The sequence below is a fragment of the Protopterus annectens genome, chromosome 10.part0 (assembly GCF_019279795.1).
Source record: "Protopterus annectens isolate FY-2018-M chromosome 10.part0, PAN1.0, whole genome shotgun sequence".
NCBI lineage: Eukaryota > Metazoa > Chordata > Ceratodontiformes > Protopteridae > Protopterus > Protopterus annectens.
Window position 1 is genome coordinate 1,165,991,390 of NC_056744.1, and position 24,918 is coordinate 1,166,016,307.

The 24,918-nt window shown below is 37.9% G+C and overlaps 1 protein-coding gene across 2 annotated transcripts in view; it reads left to right on the forward strand.

Moving 5' to 3' along the window:
• FAAH (fatty acid amide hydrolase) overlaps positions 1–24,918 on the forward strand; it is an 811,281-nt gene that overhangs the window by 258,997 nt on the left and 527,366 nt on the right. For both annotated transcript variants that reach the window (XM_044085911.1, XM_044085912.1), the window contains exon 5: positions 16,527–16,733. In XM_044085911.1, coding sequence (XP_043941846.1) covers positions 16,527–16,733 — 207 coding nt within the window. The remainder of the gene's footprint in view (positions 1–16,526; positions 16,734–24,918) is intronic.

The window sequence follows — 24,918 nt, forward strand, 5'->3', positions numbered from 1 at the left end:
TGGGTTTTAACTTAGGCTACAGCTATATGTTTGTATGTATTTTTTAGGTACAGTTTAGTAAACGTTAAGGTTGTTTCATGGACTTCTTTAAATGTATTGGCTGACTAATTAACTTGTATGTATATTAACTTCCACTAGCATTAAATATACCATTTCTGTCTGAAGAAGTCTGTTGAGGGACGAAAACGTATGTGTATTGTGGGCGTTTATCTGTGTTTGGAGTGAAAAATGAAATGTTTTTGTGGAGCCGAGTTTTTCATCAGTGACTCCTGGCAGTCCTTATTTTTGTGGTATGGGTCTTATCTATCTTAATATGTATTTTAATCTCTATTAAATCAAGCAGGCCTTCCCTTAGATATTTTTTTCCTAGATTGAGAGCATTTTCTTTGATCTCTGTTCCTTGGGGGAATTCTACTGAAAGTTCCAGAACATTTTTCTGTGACATGTCCTCTTCAGATGCATCCTGCTTCAGCTGCTTGTCCCTAATATGGCGACATACTGATCTATCACTCCACAACATTACATGCATCAGAGATGGCAGTGTTTCCTGCTCCTTTCTTTGCTGTACAGCTTCAACTGGACTCTTTTATAGGTTTTCTGCAGAAGGCTCCAGAGCATAACCATGTGGCAAATCTTTTTCCGATGCCTCTCGTACCACCTGCTGCTCTTTAATTTGGGAACCCATTGTGCCGTCGTGTTGTGACACTACATGTGTTGGAGCCTCCACACTAAACCCTTCACTTTGCAGATAATCTATTACTTCATTTTCTATTTATTTAATTTCTACCTCACTAATTCTCTTTTTACATTCCTCTTTCTGATCTTATTTTTGTATTGCGAAATTTTCCATATCTGGGTGCCTTTGCTTGTATTTCTCTCTCTCTCTCTTTTTTTTTAATTTCTCCAAGTGTTTTGGGTTTCTAATATCATTATGGGAATGGACCCCATTCCTAGTCAAAATATGATTAAAGGTCATGAAATTAGTATTGTTTCAGTCTTTGATGTTAGCCAAAAGTGCTCTTTGCAGCACCCGCAATCTGTCCAGTAATGACTCTTTCTTCAGTTTGTATGGAGTTACATATATCGGTAACATATCCAAGTATGCTAAAAGTGCCGACTGCACACAATGAGAGAACACTGGTAAAACCAAAAACAACTTTATTGCTGCAAACTGTAATACGAATAATCCCGATAAAGGTAAGCGCTTTCGGCGAGTTCAAATAACCCGCCTTCATCAGACAATTAGTGAACAAGGGCAGATACATTTTATACTTAACTGGTAAAACAGTGGCCCAATGATTTAAAGGCACATGACTGAATTAATAACGTGAGATGAACTTCTTTAAAACACTTGAAAGAAATAGCGAGTTACCAGCAACTATTGAAAAGCCGTGACAGGCAATGCTTTACATTTCAGTATTACATTAAATTAAATGATATCAGACATTCATGAACCAGAACAAATGTACTAAAAATACGTAAAAGATATTGCTTTAAAGTAATGCAGCAAAAAATAAAATAAAAAAAAAATAAAATAAAAAAACAGCTCCAAAATCTAAATAAAGGAAGAAATGTTGATAGACACCCAAGAAGGTAGTAGTATTTACTTTACCTCTGTTGGCTCATACACAATCCGTAAAACTAGACAAAGGGAAAGTGAACCCTTCCATTATGTCTTAAATCATATACTTGATTACTGTAATTACTCTTTTAATTAATCTTTTATTACCATTGGAGCTTCCTTGCATAAAAGTTTCTCAAGGTATTTAACTTTTACCAATATAGAAGCCCCATTATTAGATTCTTTAGTTACATTATGCCATCCTATTATAAGACCATCGAGCCTGTTTTTTCTAGTATTGGTCACATGTCTTTTATCTTCGATCAATTTTAGCTGTTATTACAGTAATCAAGTATATGATTTAAGACATAATGGAAGGGTTCACTTTCCCTTTGTCTAGTTTTACGGATTGTATATGAGCCAACAGAGGTAAAGTAAATACTACTACCTTCTTGGGTGTCTATCAACATTTCTTCCTTTATTCAGATTTTGGAGCTGTTTTTTTATTTTATTTTTTGCTGCATTACTTTAAAGCAATATCTTTTACGTATTTTTAGTACATTTGTTCTGGTTCATGAATGTCTGATATCATTTAATTTAATGTAATACTGAAATGTAAAGCATTGCCTGTCACGGCTTTTCAATAGTTGCTGGTAACTCGCTATTTCTTTCAAGTGTTTTAAAGAAGTTCATCTCACGTTATTAATTTAGTCATGTGCCTTTAAATCATTGGGCCACTGTTTTACCAGTTAAGTATAAAATGTATCTGCCCTTGTTCACTAATTGTCTGATGAAGGCGGGTTATTTGAACTCGCCGAAAGCGCTTACCTTTATCGGGATTATTCGTATTACAGTTTGCAACAATAAAGTTGTTTTTGGTTTTACCAGTGTTCTCTCATTGTGTGCAGTCGGCACTTTTAGCAGTTTCTTGGTTTTTACAGTTTGTTGGTCGAACATATCCAAGTATGATTGTAAATTTTTTTTTATCAACAAAAAACAAGTAGTCTCCGTGGTATCCCTGAAGTCTCAAAACAACCCACTAAAGTGTAGTGGGTCTAAAAACAAAACAGTGTAAGAAACTTCTCTGTGTGGAAGATTTTCAGTCCATATATTTCTAGTTAATCACTGTATATTAATCAGATCAGACAATAGTAGTAGAAGTAGCGAAAGTAAACTCGTCAAGTCAAAAAGTAATAATAGAAAATATATAATTCTACAGCATTACTAAGTATTCGAAAGTAATCCAAGCAAGGCAGGCAGTCTGTTTCCAGTCGAATCGACTATTGTCTGATCTGAATAGGAGTAGTAACCTTTCATCTTTTGGTTTGAATTCGCCTCTCCTTAACTATTCCTCCATTCCATGCTATCATCATGAGGTTCTTCCAGGAATTTTCTGTGCTTGCAACTATATTTATCTGTTTTTCACATTTCTTGCCTTCTCTTATGATCCATCACCTTATATTTTTCTTTTGTTTTTTGGCACATTCAGCTGCTGCCTGATTTTTATCTACTTCTGGTTTGATGTCCATTCCCTCTTGACCCTAATATGCTTCTGCTAGACAAAGCAGAGAAGTCATCTTAGATTTATTCTCCTCATGTTTTAAAAGCTTTCACTATGTTTGGGTCAGCAGATATGTGTGCAGTCTCACAATTGCAGAGCTATGCATGTGATCAGCTTTGAGGAGGCCTATACCTCCTTCAGAACAGGGAATATATAATCTTGGTAAGCAGTGATTTTTATAAATCATTTGATGAACATGAAGCATCCTTCTTGTCTCCCTATCTAATCTAACATCTTTTGGGACCAGTCAATCACTCCAAAACTGTAAGTTAGGGCAGGAAGAGCAAAATGATTTATAGCTTGGACTTTATTCCTAGATGTCAACGCTGTTTTCAGAATTAAGTCTTCTAAAATATTTCTTACTGAGTTTTATTCACATTTGTTTATGTTTTTTTGCTGATCCTTCATCAATTCCCAAATATTTATGGACTCCCTCTTGCTTAAATTCTTTTATATCAGATTCTTGTCCCAAACTGTTTTTTTTCTTGGTGCTGCTGCTCTCCTGGTTTAAAGGTTGCTTTTACACATTTATCAAGAACAAATGACATTCTTACATCATCTGAAAATGTTTTGACTACTTGCAGTTGTGCTTTCAGCTCCTCATCAGATGAGCTATACAATCATCGACAAAGAGAAGATTAGTCTTTACACTTTCTAGGAGCGACATTATAGCCATGACCTAATCTGTTAAGTAGACAGCTAAATGGGTGGAGGGAAAGACAGAATAGCAGTGGCGACAGGGAATCTCCCTGGAATACCCCCCTTTGAATTTTTATCCATGGAATAATACTTTGTGCTTTATCATGGCTTAATTGCAAAGTAGTCTGCCACTGTTTCATGGTCACTGTAATGTAATCAATCAGTATAGGATGTATCTTATACATTTTTAAGCACTCTTTTATCCATGAATATGGGATACTGTCAAATTATTTTTTGTATTCAGTCTGTGCAATACTTAGAGTCTTCCCCTTTTTACAGTTTTCCATTATGACTTTATTTAGTATATGATTTTCTTTTATTACCCTTTTGTTCTATTGCCATGATTGAGTTTTCTTCTAAATGACTATAAACTCTGCCATCACCAATTCTGGTGTGTAGTTTATACCTCGTCAGAAGGCAAGCTATTGGTCTATAATTTTTAGGGAAGCTTGTAGGTTCACTCTTAAGTAGGAGCATTGCTTTTCCTGTTGTTAGCCAGGTTGGTGTCTGTTCAGAGTGTGCATGTAAATAGTTCTTACTCCTGGCTAATTATTCATGCAAAGATGTTAATACTTTTAACCAGAAGTTACATACTGCATCTGGGCCTGGGGTTTTCTTAATTTTATTTCAATCTCTCTGGCTGTTACTTCATCCCATTTCATATCTTGTACTTTTGAACTTCTTATTCTTTTTTTCTTTTTTTTTACTTCTTCTATCTATTTACCATCTTTGTTATGTTCCGCAGGCTCATCAGAAATACTTCTCGAAAATGTATCTATTACTTTTTTTTTTGGTGGTCTTTCAATTCCTGTTACCTTGTTTCCCAGTTCACTATAAAACGTGTTTGGGTCATCAGTAAATTGCTTATTTTTGTACTTTTCTGTTTAACATTTACACTAATCTACTCTAATGACTGCACCTCTAAGGACCCCTCTGTCAAACTTATTAAATATGCAGATGGTACAACTGTCATTGGGCTCATCAGGAGTGATGATGAGTCTGCATACAGACAGGGGGGTTGAGCAGCAGGCCCTTTGGTGTAGTCAGAATAATCTGAAACTGAACACTCTTAAAACTGTGGAGATGACAGTGGACTTTAGGAGTGGTACTACAATATTATCCCCCCTCTTCATATTTAATACTGCTGTGTCAGTTGTGGGATCCTTCAAGTTCTTGGGATCTGCAATCTCCCTGGACTTGAAGTGGGAGACCAATGTAGGGGCCATCATAAAAAAGGCACAACAGCGAATGTACTTTCTGTTACAGCTGAGGAAGTTCAATGTCTCAAGGAACTGTTGATTCAGTTCTATACAGCAGTCATCGAGCCAGTTCTCAGCTCATCCATAACAGTGTGGTTTGTATCTCTGTCTAATCATGACAGAAATAGGTTACATTGAATAGTCAGATCTGCCAAAAATATCATTGGTGCCAGTTTGCCCTCCTTACAGGACCTGTACTATTCCAGAGTCATTAAAAGGGCAGGGAAAATCATCACTGACCCTTCACATCCAGGCCACCATCTTTTTGAACTATTACCATCAGCCAGACATTATAGATTAATATGCACCAAAACAAACAGATACGCATATTTACTTTTTTGTCTTTTTCTTAATAGTTGCATGTATGTCGTTTGTCTTATTCTTAATAGCTGTATGTATGTTGTTTATGTAATTCATACTTGGAGAGTCACTGAAACTGGAGTCAAATTCCTTGTATGCATGCATGCTTGGCCAATAAATGTGATTCCGATTCTGATTTACGATGTCCTAGCAAATATTGTAGAAGTATGGTTAACCAAGTTTGCTGATGACTGCAAGCTAGACACTATTATCCAGTCCTGCTATAATACTGAATAGCTCCAGCAAGGGATGGAATATGCGCATGTCTAGTATACTAAAAATGGTCTCAAGCTAAATGCAGAAAAATGCAGTATATAGCATTCATTGAAAAGCTGTTCCAACCTCAAAATAGTACTCCTCTTCAGATAGTCTCATAAGAGACCTGGGTATTTATATAGCTAACCTCCTGGACAGACTGGCCATACAGGTGTGGGAGGTGGCCCAGAATGTAGGGGTGACCCCAGTATCCCAATACATTCCCTGACAGGACAACAGATTGACATATAGATCAAACAAGACAACATTGGAGCCCAATGAATGGATGCTAAAAAAAGTATTTTTGGATCTGGTGCACAAGTGGGGTGTGCCAGAAGTAGACCTTTTCGCTCTTCAGAAACAGATAAATAAGGATGTTTTGCAGAAGGATTTCCAAAAAGAGGCCTAGGTGGCCAGCACCTTCTTCATCTCATGGACAGGTCAATTTTTGTATGCTTTCTTTCTCTTTCCACTCATCTCCAGTGTACTACAGAATGTCAGGGACGAGAGGTCAAGGATGATCTTAGTAACTTTCAGGCCATGTAGTACTGGCAGATATTACAGGGTTCCTGATTCTCACAAGTTCCTTTTTAAAAATCCTATTGCGGATCCAGAGACTATTTCACGGGGACCCAAGGGCATTAAGGCTTCTACTGCTAAAAATCCTACCCCTTCTGATAGAGACTCCAGGGCACTGGATAGATGGGGTAAGAAGGTTTACACTTCTGCAACCTTGGCCATTAGGGCTTTAAACTGCCAGTTTCATATGTTAAAGTATCAACAACATGTTATTGGATTGCTTAAACACAAAATGATGTTGATTCCTGACTGTGCGGAAAATAAAGAATTACAGGATTTAATGCATTCTGCTGAACAGGTTGGAAAACATACTTTGCAATGTGGATTTGATTCATTAGAGGCCTCTTGCAGGCCTGCTGTTACTGGGTCTATGCTCAGAAGACATGCTTGGCTTAAGGAGCAATCTTTGCCTTATCATGTTAAAGCTAAATTGTTGGATGCTCCCTTAAATCAGGACTGCCTGTTTGGCAACAAGGCTGAGGAAGTTCTTAAAAAGATGGAAGATAAAGCTAAATCTATGCAAACTGTTAAAGATTTCTTACCAGTTCAGCCTCCTAGATTTAGTAGGCACTGGCCCTCTAAGAATCGGTCCTTTTCAGCCCCTTCCAGGTCTTCTCAAGTCAAACCCAGACACAGCAGAAATCCCAGGTTTAAGTCCCAGGGGACACATAAGACTAAGCAGTGGGGGGTTTCCGCACCAAAATCAGGGAGTAGTAATACTCCCATCTATGGAAAACTGTCTCAATGACTTGCTTTTAAAACTTCCAAGCACTTACCAACTGAATGCTCCTTTAGGTGAAAAGATTGGTCTGCAGGCCAAAAACTGGGAACTCATTACCCAGGACAAATGGGTTTTAAATATAGTGTCCCAAGGATCCAGATTTCACTTCCACACCTTACCAACACCAAGTGGGTGCCCAGAACTACCCCCAAATCAGTGCGTAGAGGCCCAAAATCAAGTACTCTCTCTCTTAAGCATGGGGGCTATTCAGTTGGTATCAGAAGAGGAAAAGGGACAAGGTTTCTATTCAAGACTTTTCCTGGTACCCAGAAAAGGCAATACATGGCATCCTATCCTGGACATTTCTATTCTAAACACCTTTCTGGTGATTCCAAAATTCAAAATGCTGACTCTTCACCAGCTGCTTCCTATGCTAAGTAAGGATGCATCGCTGACAACACTAGACTTAAAAGAAGCATACCTGCACATCCCTATCAGGGAGTCTTGCAGAAGATACCTACTCTTCAAAGCAGGCTACATGCACTATCAGTTCTCTGCACTGCCCTTTGGCTTATCTACTACGCCCAGGTTATTCACAAAGTGCCTAGCTCTAGTCATTGCATTTTGCAGGCAAACAAATATTCAAATATACGCATACCTGGACGATTGTCTAATTCAGGCAGAAAGCAAGGACATTCTTTTGAATCATCTGGCCTTTGTTCAAAAGATGCTGACTTGTCTGGGGTTCACCATAAACGAAAAGAAATCCCACCTGGTACCCTGTCAACAAATTATATTCCTGGGAGCAAGCTTGAATACAACTTCCAAGATGGCTTTCCTCACGCCAGAGAAATGGATTCATTTGACAACTTACTTCAAACAAGTGGCCACAAAAACCCAGCTATTTGCAAGGCAAATACTGCAAGCCTTCGGGTTCATGGCCTCCTGCATTCTTCTAATTCCATATGCAAGGCTGCATATGAGGAAACTACAATGGTATCTCAAAAGCCTATTGTGTCAACATTCACAGGATCTAGAAGCAAGGATTCCTATCATACCTTGCCTATGCCTAGAGTTCCTTTGGTGGGCAGAAGCCTGCCTCCAAAACAGGGGATTACCATTCACATTACCCACTGCCACCCAAATCTTAAAAACAGATGCATCAGACTATGCATGGGGGGCTCACCTGGCAGGGAATTGCATTCAGGGCAAATGGAACCCAAGTCAAATGCACCTGCACATAAATCAAAATGAAATGATAGCTGTACAGAATGCTCTGACAGCCTTCAAGAATCACATTTTTCCAGGACAACTAATGGTAAAGACAGACAACACCACTGTCATGTGGTACATAAACAAGCAGGGGGGTACACATTCTTACCCCCTTTGCAGACTAGCCATGGCATTGTGGAACACAGCCTTGAGCTTCCAAGTGAATCTACAAGCTCAATTCCTGCCAGGAAAACTGAATACACTGGCAGATGGACTAAGCAGAAACCTCATGAACCCACACGAGTGGAAACTGGAACCAAGGATTTTCAACATGTTGACAAGCAAATGGAGGAGCCCAGATATAGACCTGTTTGCCTCCTCCCAGAACCATCAGCTGGACAAATTTTGCACAAGGATCCCCCACAAGCTAGCTTGGAAAGTGGATGCTCTATCCTTCAGCTGGAAAAACCTATCACTTTATGCCTTTCCTCCTCTGCCTCTGCTCTCCAAGGTACTACTAAAGATCAAACAGAACAAGCCAAGGACGATTTTAATTGCACCAGACTGGCCTCGCCAACACTGGTACCCACTCTTGCACAGTGTGTCACACTTAGCTCCATGACACCTGCCTCAGACTCCTTCCCTGTTGTCTCAGCAGGAGAACCAGATTCTGCATCCTCAGCTGCAAACCCTGAATCTAGCAGCCTGGCTAATTACCTAATTTTTCCTTTACCATCCCTCAGTAAATCAGTGATGGATATCATTTTAGAGGCAAGGAGGTCTAGTACTAGAACATCTTATGCTGCAAAATGGAAAAGATTCTGTGCCTGGAACCAATCTCAAGGAATGAATGCAGCAGCGCCCAATTTACCTCAGATTCTACAATACTTTACTGAGATGCTTCATAAGGGCTTGTCTTTTTCCTCCATCAAAATTCATGCCTCAGCCATTTCAGCTCATTATAGCACAGAGCCTCCCCTCTTCTCTCACCCACTGCTCAAGCAGTTCCTCAGAGGGACCAAAAATTTAAGGCCACCCAGGAGAGCTCCAACTCCAGGCTGGAATCTTAACTTTGTCTTGGAGAAACTCACTCTTCCTCCTTTCGAGCACAGTTACTGCAGATTTAAAATTTCTTTCCTGGAAAACAGCTTTCCTTTTAGCAATCACTTCTGCAAGAAGGGTATCTGAATTACAGGTCCTTATGGCAATGGAACATATCATCATCTTTCATGCGGACAGGGTGTCCCTCAGAACCAATCCCTCCTTCATGCCCAAGGTGGTATCCAATGTGACTCTTAATCAGCCATTTCATTTGCCTACCTTCTTTCCTAACCCACAGAACAAAGGGGAATGGATACTGCACTCTTTAGATGTGCACAGACAGCTTAGATTCTACTTGGACAGGACTAAAACCTCAAAGGAAATCTGAACAACTGCTGGTGGCATTTGCTGCAGGAACAGAGGGGGAAAGCTATTTAAAAACAAACTGCTTCAAAATGTATAGGCCACTGCATTCATTTCTACTATAAGCACCATGGAAAACCTATCTAGCACAGCATCAGACCCCGTTCAAAGAGGGCTGCATCTACCTCTACAGCCTTTCTCAGGGGCGTTCCTACTAGGGACATCCTAGAAGCTGCTACCTGGAATTCTGTAAATACTTACTTACCAAGCATTATCATTTGCCAATTTTCTCTAAATCCAGAGCTGGTTTTGCCACTGCAGTCTTGCAGGGCCTTATAGCTGGTCCTAATTCTATTTAAATTCCTCCTCCCAACCTTAGCTTTGGGAATCTACCCAAATGTAATGACTGCAACAGTGAAACATGAAGAACATAGTACAGTTGTGTAAACTTACTATAAATGTAGATGTTCGAGTGTATTCACTGTTGCAGTCCTGGTTACCCTCCCTCCAGCCCCCTTTCTTATTTTGGCTATACCTCTACTCTCACTTACTATGCTCCAAAAGCTTTTTGGTGCATTTGCTTTTTTTTAGAGGTATATCCTTGTATTTATAGATTTAATTGCTTCCCATTAGGGGACACCTGACATCTGGGGCAAGAAAAACTGATGTAATGGCATTGGCTGCATGCTTTATACCCCTGATGACCTGACATCATGGAAGAAGGGAAAGAAACCGACGCAGGACCCAAGACTTTGTTAATCAGGCCGACTGAGGGCTACTGCAAGCAGACAACCCAAATGTAATGACTGCAACAGTGAATACACTTGAACATCTACTTTTATGGTAAGTGTACACAACTGTACTTTCCTTTCATCCAACCCTTCTTTTTGGACCAATGCCTTTGGGTTGATGTAGATTCCCTGTTCTCCTTTACTCAAATTTGTTGGGTCAGTTTCCACCTACCTATGCCCCTCATACAGTCTTCTGGTACTAGATTAGGACAGCACTGAGGGGGTTGTGCTCTGAACCATACATAGCTATGACTAGGAGCCAGAGCAAGAAAGACTGAAGATGGCATATATGACTAGTCTTTATACCATTGATATATGCTGTCCTTTCCCTTGTGCTGACAACTGGGTTATGCATAATAGCAACCAGTCAGCTTACAGTGCATATAAACTCCCTCTAATAAATACTGAGCTTTGCAGGGACTTTGTTGATGTATTTATTTGCTTTTATTAACCAGGCAGTGCTAATCACAATATTTTTCAGGCATGATCAGTCTCAGTTATGCAGCACAGGTGCAGTAAAACTACTTGATAAAGACCACACTGAAGTGCAACAATATTTTCAGGTTAGCACTGAGTAATGTAAAGTACAAAATAAAGAGCTTACACTCCAAAAAGGCAAAAAAAAAAAACAGTTTACATAGTTATGATAGTAGTCATCTGCTGTTTATAAATTCCCCTAATAGTTTGGACGTGCTCAAAAATAGGTACTGGAGATGAAGCAGTTCACATGCTAAAACTAAGAGTTCATTCCAGACTGTTACAATGAAATTTATAATTCCAGATGAAGTGAAGTTATTCTGTGCTAGTGAACTGTGATACAAAAACTTTGCCTTTCTTATTTTCTGAAGAAGCATCAGCTTTTAAGGTGGATATGTGCATATTCAGTATGTGTATATATATATATATATATATATATATATATATATATATATATATATATGTATACATATATATATATAGGTAGACAGATATATATCTATATCTTTATATATATATATATATATATATATATATATATATATATATATATATATATATATATATATATATGGTTATACTAGAAAGCTTTGCACCAACATTCACACTGCAAATGCTTGGTTGCATAACCTGATAACCTGTCATCAACATGTAACTAGATGTAACACCTCAAAACAAGTGTTTTTTGCATGGGGCAAACCCTCCTGCATCACCCTTGTGGATGGGGCAAGCCCCATAGTTTTTTATACTGACTCCATGGCCATACAACATTGAGGGAAAGAGAAAGCTCACAAAGTACTGATCAGTATTCTTAAACAATCCTTTTTTTAATTCTTTCATGACTGAGCAAGTAATTTTAGTGATCTAGGACATCAAGCATATGTCTGTATGTATGTGTGTGTCTGTTTGCCTGTGAGAGTCAGTCTGAATCTGTGTGTGTGTGTGTGTGTGTGTGTGTGTGTGTGTGTGTGTGTGTGTGTGTGTGTGTGTGTGTGTGTGTGTGTGTGTGTGTGTGTGTGTGTGTGTGTGTGTGCGTCTATTTACACACACACACACACCCATACACATACGATTGGACAAAGTGTAAAGCAGAATATAGAGATTGAAGGACAAACAAATGTGCTTATTGAAGGGGAGAAAGAAGGTCTCTAGAGGTTACTTGAGGTCATCATCATCATCATCAACAACCCCATTTTCCCATTTTCTGCAATGGGTCAGGGTGTCATGCCAGTTGTCACCAACTCTTCTGATTCTCTGCCATTCTCCTAACTTTTCCACAGACATGCCTAACAGTCTCAGGACTTGTCTCACAAAATCAATCCATTAGTCTCAGGACTTGTCTCACAAAATCCATCTATTTCTTTGTTGCATGTCCTGATTTCATCCTGCCTTTTTCCTGTCTCTCCCAAATCTTCTTCTCTAAATCATCTTCTGCTTTTCTTCACATTTACAGAAGAACAAATCCGCTCTGAAACCAGTCCCATTTCCAGAAACCAAGAAGCACAAAGAAACTGGCAATCACGGTGAAGCCGAACAGTCACTTTAGCATATTAAACGCTTTATTAAACGCTTTTGTCCTCAGACTTCTTCAGAAATCACAGAATTCACTCATCGCACATTTAAATAAGTAAACCAAACCAATTAAAAAATAGAACCAATTAATTATGTTAAAACACTGTTAAAAGCAAGCCAATCCTACAATACCACTATGGTTTATTTCACAGTTACTTATTTACATACAATCTAAGATTTTTTATAAAGACACTTGATATTAACCATTTCACTGAGCCCTGGCACTTTATCAGAATGCAGTCTTAACTGCCACAGGGCCTCCTTCTGTTTCAAATAATTCTTAAAATCCCCACCCCTTCATATCAACCAAACCTTGCTCCAAAATTGAGAAAATAAATTTCAAGTATGTTTAAAAAGTGCATTCTTGGTGTTCCTTCTTTTTAATGCAATATAAATGATCCCTTACCCTTTTGTTTAAAGCCCTAGTTGTCATACCTATATAAAAAGCTGTACAGCTGGTGCATATACTAATATACACAACCCCCCTACTCTTACAACAGAAATGCCCCGGAACCCTAATGGTATGGGACATATGATGCAAGTAAACATAGGGTCCCTCCAGAATTAGTCTAAATATATTACATCCTCCACACTTATACATCCCGCTGGGTTTGTCAGTATAACAATTCATTCTGTAACAACATTTTTAAATTGTAATTATTCTTGTAAACAAATTGAGGGTGGGAACCTACCACCTTGAACAAATCTTTGCTTCCCACCAATATTTTTAAATTGTTTTGTATGATCTTAGATATGTATATATATATATATATATATATATATATATATGTATATATATATTATAACCACTATCCAATGTCATCTCTAAACTATAAAACATCCCAGAATTACCTCCAAAATCCCTTTGTCTGTTGTTCAAACTCTGAAATGGAAATTTTAATATTGGAGGGTAGGTGGTATACCTTTTATTAAGAACCACATCCGCTAATTCCTTTAGGAATTTCTCTTCATATCCCTCAATTAAGAATTCAAATTCTTCTTTAAGTTCATTGCCATCGCTTGTCATACAACTAGCCTTTATTAACTGTCCTTTAGGAATGTTGTTCTTGATAAATCGGGGATGTTGGCTATTATAGTGCTAGTAACTGTTAGTAAAGGTCTTCTTTCTATGAATGTGACTTTCAAAACTTTTTTTGATGCATTCCACATCAAACATATATTTAAAAAATTGACCTCCTGACCAGCCACTGAAATTCACTTCAGTGAACCACAGAATCTTTCCCACAGTTCGGAAACACTCACCTACCAACCGTCTGGAACACACAAAGCACTAAATCAAATTCACCCAAGTGAGGGGGTCTTTGCCCCCCACACCACCCTAACTATATATACCAATTCCAAGATTGTACTACAATGGAGAAAAGGGCAATTTCAGATGATGGCCAAGTGTTTCTGAACCGTGGAAAAAATTCCACGGTTGCCGAAGTGAATTTCGGCGGCTGGTGATCGATGAAGATGTATTCATGGAATAGCTCTTTTGCTGAATTAATATAGATCCATCAGTACAGCAGCAAGCCAAGCTACTTGCGTCTGCTCAGGATGGGCAAGCCAGAATCAGCTGCTTCGCTACCATCCTCCATAACTGGCTTCTTCAGCACCAGGTCACTAGTCAGTTTTTTGTTTGTGTAGGTCACATTTAAAGCTTCATCTGTATACGGAGTGAGTTAACACTATCTTCATCACAGTCAGGGCCACAAGTGCCCCAGAACCAACACCTCCCAGGGAAACTTGTACGAACAACCACTTTTGACAATACTCATTTTCTAGAAGGGTTATTCAGTAAAAGAGAGGTTGAAGAAAGAAAAGGTTGTAAGACGATTTGATGTAAGCTGAACTCCTACACCCAACATTTGCTCTGACCTATCATTTCTAAAAAAAGAATAATGGATAGTTAATAGTTATTGAGAGAAGGAGGTGTTAGGTTTGAGCCAGCTGTCAGAAATAACAAGGCAGTCAGGAGATTTGATCTCTTCCCAGGTGCCCAGTCAGTCAGTTTTATTGGTGAGGCTCCCTATATTGATATGGCCTGTTTGTATTCCCATAAAGAATATCAGAGGCACCGACTAGAGGAGAAACACTGAGTACCTCCTATAAGTCCATGAATTCCTTTCAGTATTACTTGAATAAGTTAACATTTTCAAGGTTAGGTGGCCTTCCAGATGAAACTTAAGAAAGATTGTCTTGGAAATGGCACAGGGCTGTGTGTTTGTATGTTGTCTTGGAAATGGCATAGGACTGTGTGTGTATGTGTGTGTGTGTGTGTGTGTGTGTGTGTGTGTGTGTGTGTGTGTGTGTGTGTGTGTGTGTATGATCCCAAAACCTCAGAGAAGGATTTATAGCAGAAAGATGAAAACGGTGAATCTACAAGCAAAAGAAAATAGTAACACTGTGTAATGTGGTCCTTGCTTTAGAGAAAGACTGCATCAGCTTCTTATAAAAATAGCTGGTCACTAAATAAGGGAATGAAGTAATTAAGTAAGAGGTACTGTAAGGGAGAAAATGTAAAAGGGTAAAGAACAACATGGAAATGAGCCACAGTAAGGAGAGATGAGATGTAAAGCAAGTGTGGTACACAGAGTTAAGAAATGGCAAATAGCCTATCATTGAAGGAAGCTTCCTAATAATGACATCATTATACTGGTTCATCCTGAATTTGTCAAACAGTACAACACTGTATCTTTTGTGTTATACAACCTGGACTTTTTCCATTAGTATAAGTCTTTTTTTTTTTTTTTTGACAGCAACGGAGAACGGAAGAGCTCGTTGCTGTTATCTCGCTATGTTAAACAAGTTTAACCGAGATATCTTAAAAAAAGCAATGGAGAGCTTCCTTTCTCCGTTGCTTTTTTTAAAGCTGTCTCACTATGTTAAACTCTTTTAACATAGCGAGATACGTTTTTAAAAGCAATGGAGATCTTCCTTTCTCCATTGCTTCCATACACAGTTCTGATGTACTGCGTAACAATACACATGCACAGTACATAAGAACTGCCGCAGAATACTGGACAGCTGCGGAAGGGCAGCAAGGAGGCATTATACAATGCCATTACTTAAGAAAAGTAAGTAATTTTTCTTAAATAATGTCATTGTATAATAGCAGTAACACTTCTGGGTGTGGGTAATGCTGGATTTACCCACGGTTGTCTTTGTTTGGCCACTCGCGCTTTGCCCTTGTGACCAAACCACACCAACCGTGAGTAAATCCAGTATTACTCACATCCAGGCGTGGGTTATTGCTTAAATAGTATATACGATTTAAAAAAAATGCTTCCTATTGTAATTTTGAGAGACATTCTGTAATTGCAACTTCTGGAATTATTTAGAAAAAACAGAGAATAGTAAATGTTTTTTGACAGGGTGCAAGTCTACTTGTGTAGCCCAGTGTAGACTGCTACAACCCCACACCTTCACTACTTTACTTTGACATCACCATATACCTCAAGAAGGGGGATTGCACTAAGACACTGTCACTTTGAGCCTTGTATATGTAAGCCCAATTTTTGCACATTCAGTCATGCTATTCAGGGACTCATACCAGTCTCAGAATTTGCAACTGTTATCCACAAAAACAGATGCCAAATGCCACCTGAGGAAGTATTCTTTTTCTTTGAGGTGGCACAATCTCATAGAGGGAAGATTTAAGTGGAGGGAGGTCTGCTGGTGGTGACACCCTGCAAAAAAATGTTTTTCCCTGTTATTCTTTTAGGAGTATATATACATATATACATATATAACACACACACACACACACACACACACACACACACACACACACACACACACACACACACACATATATATATATATATATATATATATATATATGTTGTAGTTTTATGCTTGATTTTGAATATTGTGATGTTTTACAAAGCGGTGGTCTAATTAGACCCCATGATGTGTCCAGAACTTTTATCGGTACAGAATTTGGTACAAGAGACAGCTAAGATAATTGTCTAAGGTCATAAGCATTTATCTACGTATTGTTGAAGTAATATGATTTAAAAAACAAAGACTTAAACATGTTGTATTTGTCATAATCTGTCACTTTTTCAAGCTTTGACTGCAGTAACCCTATTTACGGGCAGAGCCTGAATCCACTGAATCATACGAAAAGCCCTGGTGGATCGTCAGGAGGTGAAGGTGCTCTGATTGCTGGAGGTGGTTCTGTCCTTGGAATTGGAACTGATATTGGAGGAAGCATCCGCCTGCCTTGCAGCTTCTGTGGAATCTGTGGACTGAAGCCAACTAGTGGTAGGTTGAGGTAAGTCTTTGCAATATCTATATTATCTGGACTAGAATTAATGCAATTTATGTTTAGTACAAGTATCAGTGATATTATTTTGCTACTATACTTTAAATGATCTGCATATTGCTTTTGATTTTTCTCTTGTATAAGAAAACATTTCCTGTTTATTTGTGTTTTTTTATTTTTTGCCTTGTCTTTTGCCATTGCCAAGTGTATTTGAAAGCACAACGGAGAATGTAAATAATAAGGATATGTCTTAATAAGGCTCTGTAGCTTATCCATTAGGTAGGGAGCAGGCAGGTTAGGCGCGGCAAATTACATTTGCCATCAATATCTATATCTCTAAATTTCTCCAAGTTATTATATCATTAGTGACATTCTGGCAGGAATTATAGAATTTATTTTTCTTTATTTTACCTTGTTATCTGGTGGTGTGAACTTGAGCAAATTTCTTTTATTTATTTATTGACAGTTTCAGAATAAAATGGGTGGGCTGCTCTGTGAAAACCTCATTCAGTCAAATCTCATGCTCTATGCGCAAAAACTATTAAGGTTAGAAAAACACAAAATCATATCATCCTGATTATTAATTTGTTAACTATGTGGGTAGAATATTCCAGAATAGATGCACTCACTGCATGGGCTAGATGCAGAATGAAGAATGGAACTTAGAGGGCAGTAAACATAGAAGACTCTGACTGGGTCTCTGATTATAACCAACTTGTCATGTGTTTAGTACACAGATGTCAAGAAATTTACCTTGAAGGTGAAGTGAAGTGACTCTGGAGAAGTGATTTTTGACATTCATACTGAGAACACATACCAGTATGATAAGTAAAGCTGCCCTTTTGTATAAAGGTTTCCTTTTTCACCTGTGATATGGTGATGTTCATATTCAGGAGCCAGGAACATAAAATGACAGAGGATGTAGATTTTACAGGCTTGCAGTTGGGTAAGAGTAAAATGGAGAAGTTTGTAATCTCACTGAGAATAAGAAGACTCTTGCAAATTATTCTTCTGTACTTTGGGCACAGATTTTTAGATAATTTCCAACAGAATTTTAATTGTGTAGTGATTTAAATTTAAACTGATGGATATGAGTACCCTTAGGAAGAGCTGGGATTAGCCAGTCTTCTAAATATCTGCAAGACTGAATACCGTTAGGAGAATTGCCTGCTAAAATGTGTATCCCCTGTTTGTAGGAGAAGTTTTACTTGGCACTGAAGGAGCGCCAAACAGCATGGATTTGGTTTTGACAAAGTCTGTTTTGAGATTTTTTTTTCTGCATCAGCGAGGTAGGTTTTTATGTTTTCTCTCCAGTAGCAAAAGCAGGTGAGTATGGACAACAAGGTCATCAGCATATAAAAAGTAGTAAGGGATATAAGATCAGCGGTACATTTGCTAATGAATAAAAATAAAGTATAACATATGAAAACCTAGTAAATGATTTGAAGATTTGGGAATCTTTACACACTGAGCTTCCAGTCTGATAAGTAGTTCTTGAATCGCCTTATAACCTTGCTGAAAAATCCTGTCTATCAGTGTGCTCATCAGCAAAGAGTGGTCAACAAGGACAAAGGCCATGATCAGGTCACTGAAAATAGCACAAGTAAGGAGATTTTACCTGTACCTACACAGGATATTATCAAGTTAGCAGCAGTAATGCTACTTATACTTAGTCTAAAGGCATGTTGTTGGTCAGGCACAAGGATATATTTATTTATTTATTCTATAGTCTTTATTATTTATTGCTTTTGTTTCCTGAGAGAGACTGACTGGGCATAAGTTCCATTTTCAGTGGATGCCCAGGGAGAAATGCTCCATTTCAGTGAATGAGTTGAAGGCAGTTATACAAAATGTATATAATAAATGTTGATGCATAGAATCACAGTAATATGACAGTTAATCAAACAAGAATACAGTAAAATGTTAATTAATATCAAACATATAAGAGTCTAGTTATTTTCAAAGGGAATTAGCTGTAAATAGATATTAAGCAGGAGAAGTATTCCTATGTTAAGCTGACACCAGCTTTTCTAAGATAGTTTGGAAAGAGGGTATGTGATGCATTAGAGACTTTTGGACTTTTGGATGGGGAGTAACCACAGCCTACTTCTGCATTTTAGCAACTGTCCCTTAACTAGAGATAAGTTACAATAGGTGTGCTAACACACATACACACACACACACGCTCGCGCGCACACACACGCGCGCGCACACACACGCACACGCACACACACACACACACGCGCCTGCACGCACGCACACACACACACACACACACACACACACACACACACACACACACACACACACACACACACACACACACACGCATATACACACACACACACACACACACACACACAAGAAAAATGGTAATGAATGAGCAAAATACATCAAAACCCAGGATTTTGAACTATCCGCACCTGACTACCATTGTCTGGCAAGAGTGCACTACTAATCATTGACAAATTCACTACTGAATTTGAGTTTATTAAAACAAACACATTGAATCAACAGTTTGCTCATATACAAGCTATTAAACCTTAAGGAAACATTCCTTACATCATAAAAACTCATATTTCAACGAACAAACTGCCTAAAGAATTAGTTTTGATGAAGTCATATTTCACAGTTTGTCTGTGGAAGTACTGCAGTGCACCAGTCTGGTACCTTCTTTTTATCCGTATTCCATCTTCTTCCTGTACGCATCTTTTATCATTATTATCATTAATCAGATTATCATCTTTTTTCTTTTTCTGGGTGCTGTAATCCAGACAGCAATCACAATGTGTTCTGATACTCTCACTGATAATTTCTCTTGTTGTTTCATATGCATGCTTGCCAGAATGGGTGTCTGTAATGTCTTCTCCAAGGCAATTGCATGCTTTCACATATTTACTAATGATGATTAGATCACATGTACACTAAACAAAACCAAGCTAATATCCTGGACCTTGCATTGCATGTTTTAAAACTCAGCATCCACTGTGCATAGTAGGGGACTGAGCCACCAACCCCTCTCCCGAGGATGGTGTGCTGGGTTACAGTCAAGCTTTTATCCCTCTGAGAGAATGCAGAGTGCATTGGGAAACTGTAGCATTGCTTGCTGTTTGACCATCTTTGTGTGCCTTGTTTATTTTATTTTCTTCTTCTGAGGGCAGTGAGGTACACTGGCTTGCCATGTGAATCAGCACTTTTGTTTTTCTGTCATTGGTGCTGTTAATAAGATCCTCCTTCCTGCTTCTGCTTCAAAGTCAGCATAGAACTAAGCAGCAGTGAGTTTAAAGCATCTACTTATCAGCAAAGATGTGAAGACACAATGACTCATCTTTCTCATCTTTGTGTCTGAAGTGTGATGCATCTGATGAATTTTTCTTGAAAAATGAAAACCGTGATTTATTTTTGAACAAAAGTGTTTATTACTTTTCAAATGGACATCTTATTTTCCAGCTATTTTTGTCATTTGCCATTATATATATATATATATATATATATATATATATATATATATATATATATAAATGTATTTTGTATTGACAAATTATAAAAACTGCAGAAGGAGAGTTTTGGGGAGTCTAAAGTTGCTGGTAAACCTTTGAATGTTATAATCACTTATGCTTGGCTAAGGACGGGAAGAATAGATGGTGATACTGTGTCAAGTACCTTAGAAAGGTCTAGAAGTATTGATGGAACACGTGACCTTTATTTTTTTTTTTTCTGTTGGTCAGTTGTGTTGAAGAAGGGAGTTGTCTGTCTTCTGTGACCTGACTGAAAACCGTGTTATTTTTGAGAAATTCAGCAAAGATTTATGAAAAACCGGCAATAGACCTGTAGTTTGATACGTATTTGGATGTACTTCCCTTATGTGGAGGACTTGGAATTATATAGCATTGTTTCCAGTGTATGGGAATATACATCTCCTTAGTTCATCTGTTTACTAGTAGAGAAATGGGAATATAGTGGTACTGGCAGTCATGTGCAGGCACTCTGTAGGGAGTTTTTCTGGGTGTAAGGAAGTAGGATTCAGCCTTTTTGTCAATTTATTGATGCATTCGATAACTACTTAACTAGAGTTGTGTTGTTGTATGGGAAAGGCAGTTGTGTTAATACAATGGAAGTTTAGCATGTCAGCTTTGCTGTAGTTAGGTTCATTTGTTAGTGAACATGGCTGTGAGGTTTTACCTGGTTGTTGTACTTTACTATCGAATTCCAGAACATCTTAGGGTTGTTAGTATCTTGTATTTTTTGGGTAGGATCCTTCCTCTAGAGTGCCTGTGCTTTGTCTCTAGTGTTCATTATAGCTTTGGTTTCTTGTATTAACCAGAGGTTTGGAATGTGTTTTATTTTCTTTCTGGAGTGGGGTGCAACTAAGCCTGATATACTAAGGAACATGTTATTATAACAGTCAGCTGCTTCATGTAAAGGTAGCTGGTTTAGAGGTCACCAATTACAATGAGCTCGTTGATGAATTTCTCAAAGCAGAAACTTCTCTTGTTTCTGGTCCAGTTTATAGGAAATGGCTTTAGGGATTTTTGTTTCCTTCCCAATGAACTAATGTATTCTGAATTATTTGTTAATATCCAGTCAAGAAAACTGTTGTTGATTTATATGCAGATTTTTTTTTTCATTTTTATTAATTGAGAAAAAAACTGTAGAGATTAATAAACTGTTAAGCACTTTCCTGTAGGGTGTGTTGTGTTATAGTCCATTTGTGACATCTTCTGAGATTATGATGTTTTGTTTTAGAGTGACAGTAATACAAGAGGGAGAGATAGAGAGAGAGAGAGAGAGAATATCCTGTAATAAGGTGATGTTTGATTTGAGGGCCACTAGGTTTGTATATGTTGAAAATGTGTAGTTTTTGTAGTATTTTAGCATTACTGAAAGTAGATGTTACTGATGGGGGAGTTATACTACGTGCATATGGTTAGCATAGTGTACAGTAATGCAATTTACCCTGGTCTTTTGGATAAGTGATCAAGACTTTGAATTTTAAATCCCAGGGTTATTACTTCTTTATCTTGGGCATTGTGTTTAGCCATGTTTCATGCATGTAAAGGATACAAAGGGTTAAGATCAGGTGTCCAATCATTACCAGCTTATTTTGTGTTCTTAACATGGATGCCAAAAAAGTCATCTCGAGAACAAAGCTCAAGAAATGAATCTTCACATCTATGTTGAGAATACATAACGCTGATTATTACTGGAAATGAGATCATAATTCTTTATAGTGATTGGTGCTTTATCTGCTCCGTGTGCTACCAGATACATTAGAAAGTAAAGGAATGCAAAGAGTTTTGCCAGCTTTCAAAACCAATGAAGGTCAGGAAAGTACTTAGAGCTGTCAGACAACAAACAGAAAAGAAATGCCTTTCTGTAGAAGTAATGGCTTTAAAAGCTGTTAGATACTTAATTCTGTCACAGTTTGTTTGTAAATGTGGCAGAGCAAAGCACTGAACAGCTTTTAAAAGCTATTCTGCCTTCTACTGCTGTTCTTTGTCAGCCAACATTGTTTGCTGATAGTCCTCAGCATAAGACCCAGTCGTAACAGCTGTTAGGTGTCCTTAACAAGGTTTTTTTAAGCAGCCAAAAGAACTGCTAAGATTGGATCTTGTACTAGAGACACCCTTAATAAGTTATCTTTTTACCAATATCAGATTATAATCATGGCACTCCTTGCACTACATCAAGTTTATGCGTGTATATCCAGCTATGCAGTTCTGTAATTTTATTATGAATACTTCTGAAAGTTACGTAAAATAGTTTTAACATTGGAGCATTAATAGGGATTTGGGATTATATGCTCTGAACTCTGATTATGGAGAGTAGACCCTGGATTAAGTTGTGTGTCACCTCAAAAAACAGATTTATATGAGAGGGTTTTTGGGATGTGTTGAAATGGCACATCATTTTATAGGTTTTGTATCATAATTTCGAACATGTTTATTGTTAGTACTTACATACTCAAAAAACATTGTCGAAAGTTATGATAGTGACCAAGAAAAAGAACTAACGAAAAAAAATATTGACAATTCTATTTCGAATTGTTGACATTTTTCGAACATACCGTCACATCTTGTGGCATACAACACACATTTTGCAAGAGGGGCAAGCCCACCCCCTGCAACATATATATATATATATATATAAATATATATATATATATATATAAATAAACTCCGAGATCACACTATAGTGTGGGAAAGGGTACAATTCCTGACCCCCGCTATAGTGTGATCTCCAGCCAACATAACGAACTCGCAAATGCGTATGCACACTACCATTCGCTGTTGTGCATTTGGCATGTTTTTTTTTTTTTTTTGCACATACATACCTGTGCAGACCTACTTTCGAATATCCATTGTCGCACACTGCAGCTGCGACATTGTGATGGTAAACCCATTTGATATGTATGTTTCTTATTAATAGTGATGTGGCATAGGTATGTGCATTTCTAGCAATGAATAATGGAGTATTTTAGCAGGCACAGGAGAGTGAGTATATTGCTCTGGTATTCCTGTTGATCGTATGACAAATTGTAGCATTGGTAATTTTGGTAAGTTATTATGGTGGTGTGATAGTTTGTAGCTAAAATGAGAACACATGGTGCAGTGGTGATTATATATAATAGGAGTACTTTTTTAAGTGCATCTTGCTATACTATCAGGAAAACTAAGCTGATCCACAGTAAGAGAATATTGTTCAGGTTTAGTTAGACATTTAGACACTCTGCTCAGTCACTCTGAAAACTTTCTAAGGATGCCGGTTCTCTATGTTTCCCTTGAATGTAACAATATATCTAACAAAGAGGACAGTTTAGTACAATTACCAGCAACTTCCATCAATCTTGAGCTGTAAGTGCAGCTTGGCACATACGGCTCATAGTAGGCAAACAGTATATTGAAGTACCAATCTATGTTAGATGATAGATAAATAATTGCTTAGTAACTATGAACAGTCAGTGATTTCACAAGATTGCAACACATTATTTTTATTGGAAGATGCTATTATGATGAGCTGGCAGCATAGTCACTGTTGTTTGTAATAGTATGAGTGATTGTTTGTTATAGTGTAGCCTTTGCAGATTGCTTACAATGATAGGGTTTCACTGATGCCGAAGCAGAACCAGATGTTATGGAGTCTATCCAGTTATTAACATTGGTTACATAGTATGTATGTCTTGCACATTAACTCTGTTCTTTGAATCATTTTTACTTACAGTCTTGCTACATTTTGTATAAATGGCTTTCTTTTCTGCTTGCTTCTTTCTATTTGGCTGAAATGTATATTGTTTCCATACAGTGGCTTGTCATGTCTGTTGGTACTTTGCATACTGTAACAAATTGATTTTTTTCTTGTACTTCATGCATGATTTTCCCTTTGCAGTGGAACTAGCAATATACCAAACATTCTCAGCTGTGCCAAGTATCCACTACCTAAGCCTCTACTTAAACTGTTCAGCCTCAGCCTAGCTACCGGATTTGTGATTGATAGTTGGAGAATAGTGACTGTGATTCATCTGCACAAGAAAGGCCCATCTATGGACCCAGATAGTTATAGGCCCATCAACCTCACCAGACTTGTATACTAAGCCATTGCACATGTTAAAACAGAACTCATTAATGCGTATGCAGACAACTTAAATGATTTATTCTCCAATCAGTTTGGTTTTGTTATGGGCAAGACAAGACTCCTGAATGTATTAAACTTCTTTGAAAATGTTATAGAAGCTGCAGGCAGTAAGCAATGAGTACACACTGCTCATCTTGATCTGGCCAAGGTTTTTGATATCATTCTGCATGCTGGTATTATTGAAAAATTAGAAGAACTTAATACAAACCCATATATTTTCAGCTGGATTGCTAATTAACTATTTATCAAGGTCCAAGTTGTGAAATTTGGTGGTACCCTCTATGAGCATAAAATTGTAACTAGTGTGGATTCTACTGGGGTAATTATTTAGAATTTATTTTGAAGACATCCAAACCAGTATCCAAGAAGAGCAGTTAGTAAGTTTGCTGATGAATGAAAGCTGGCTGCTCTTATCCATTCATCCACTGATACTAAACAGCTCCAGCTAGGGCTGGAATATGCCCATACCAGCTATACCAAAATGGTATCATACTAAATGCAAAAAAATGAATCATAGTAGCCTTCAGCAAAAAGCTTTTCTCATCAGACAAGCATAATCATA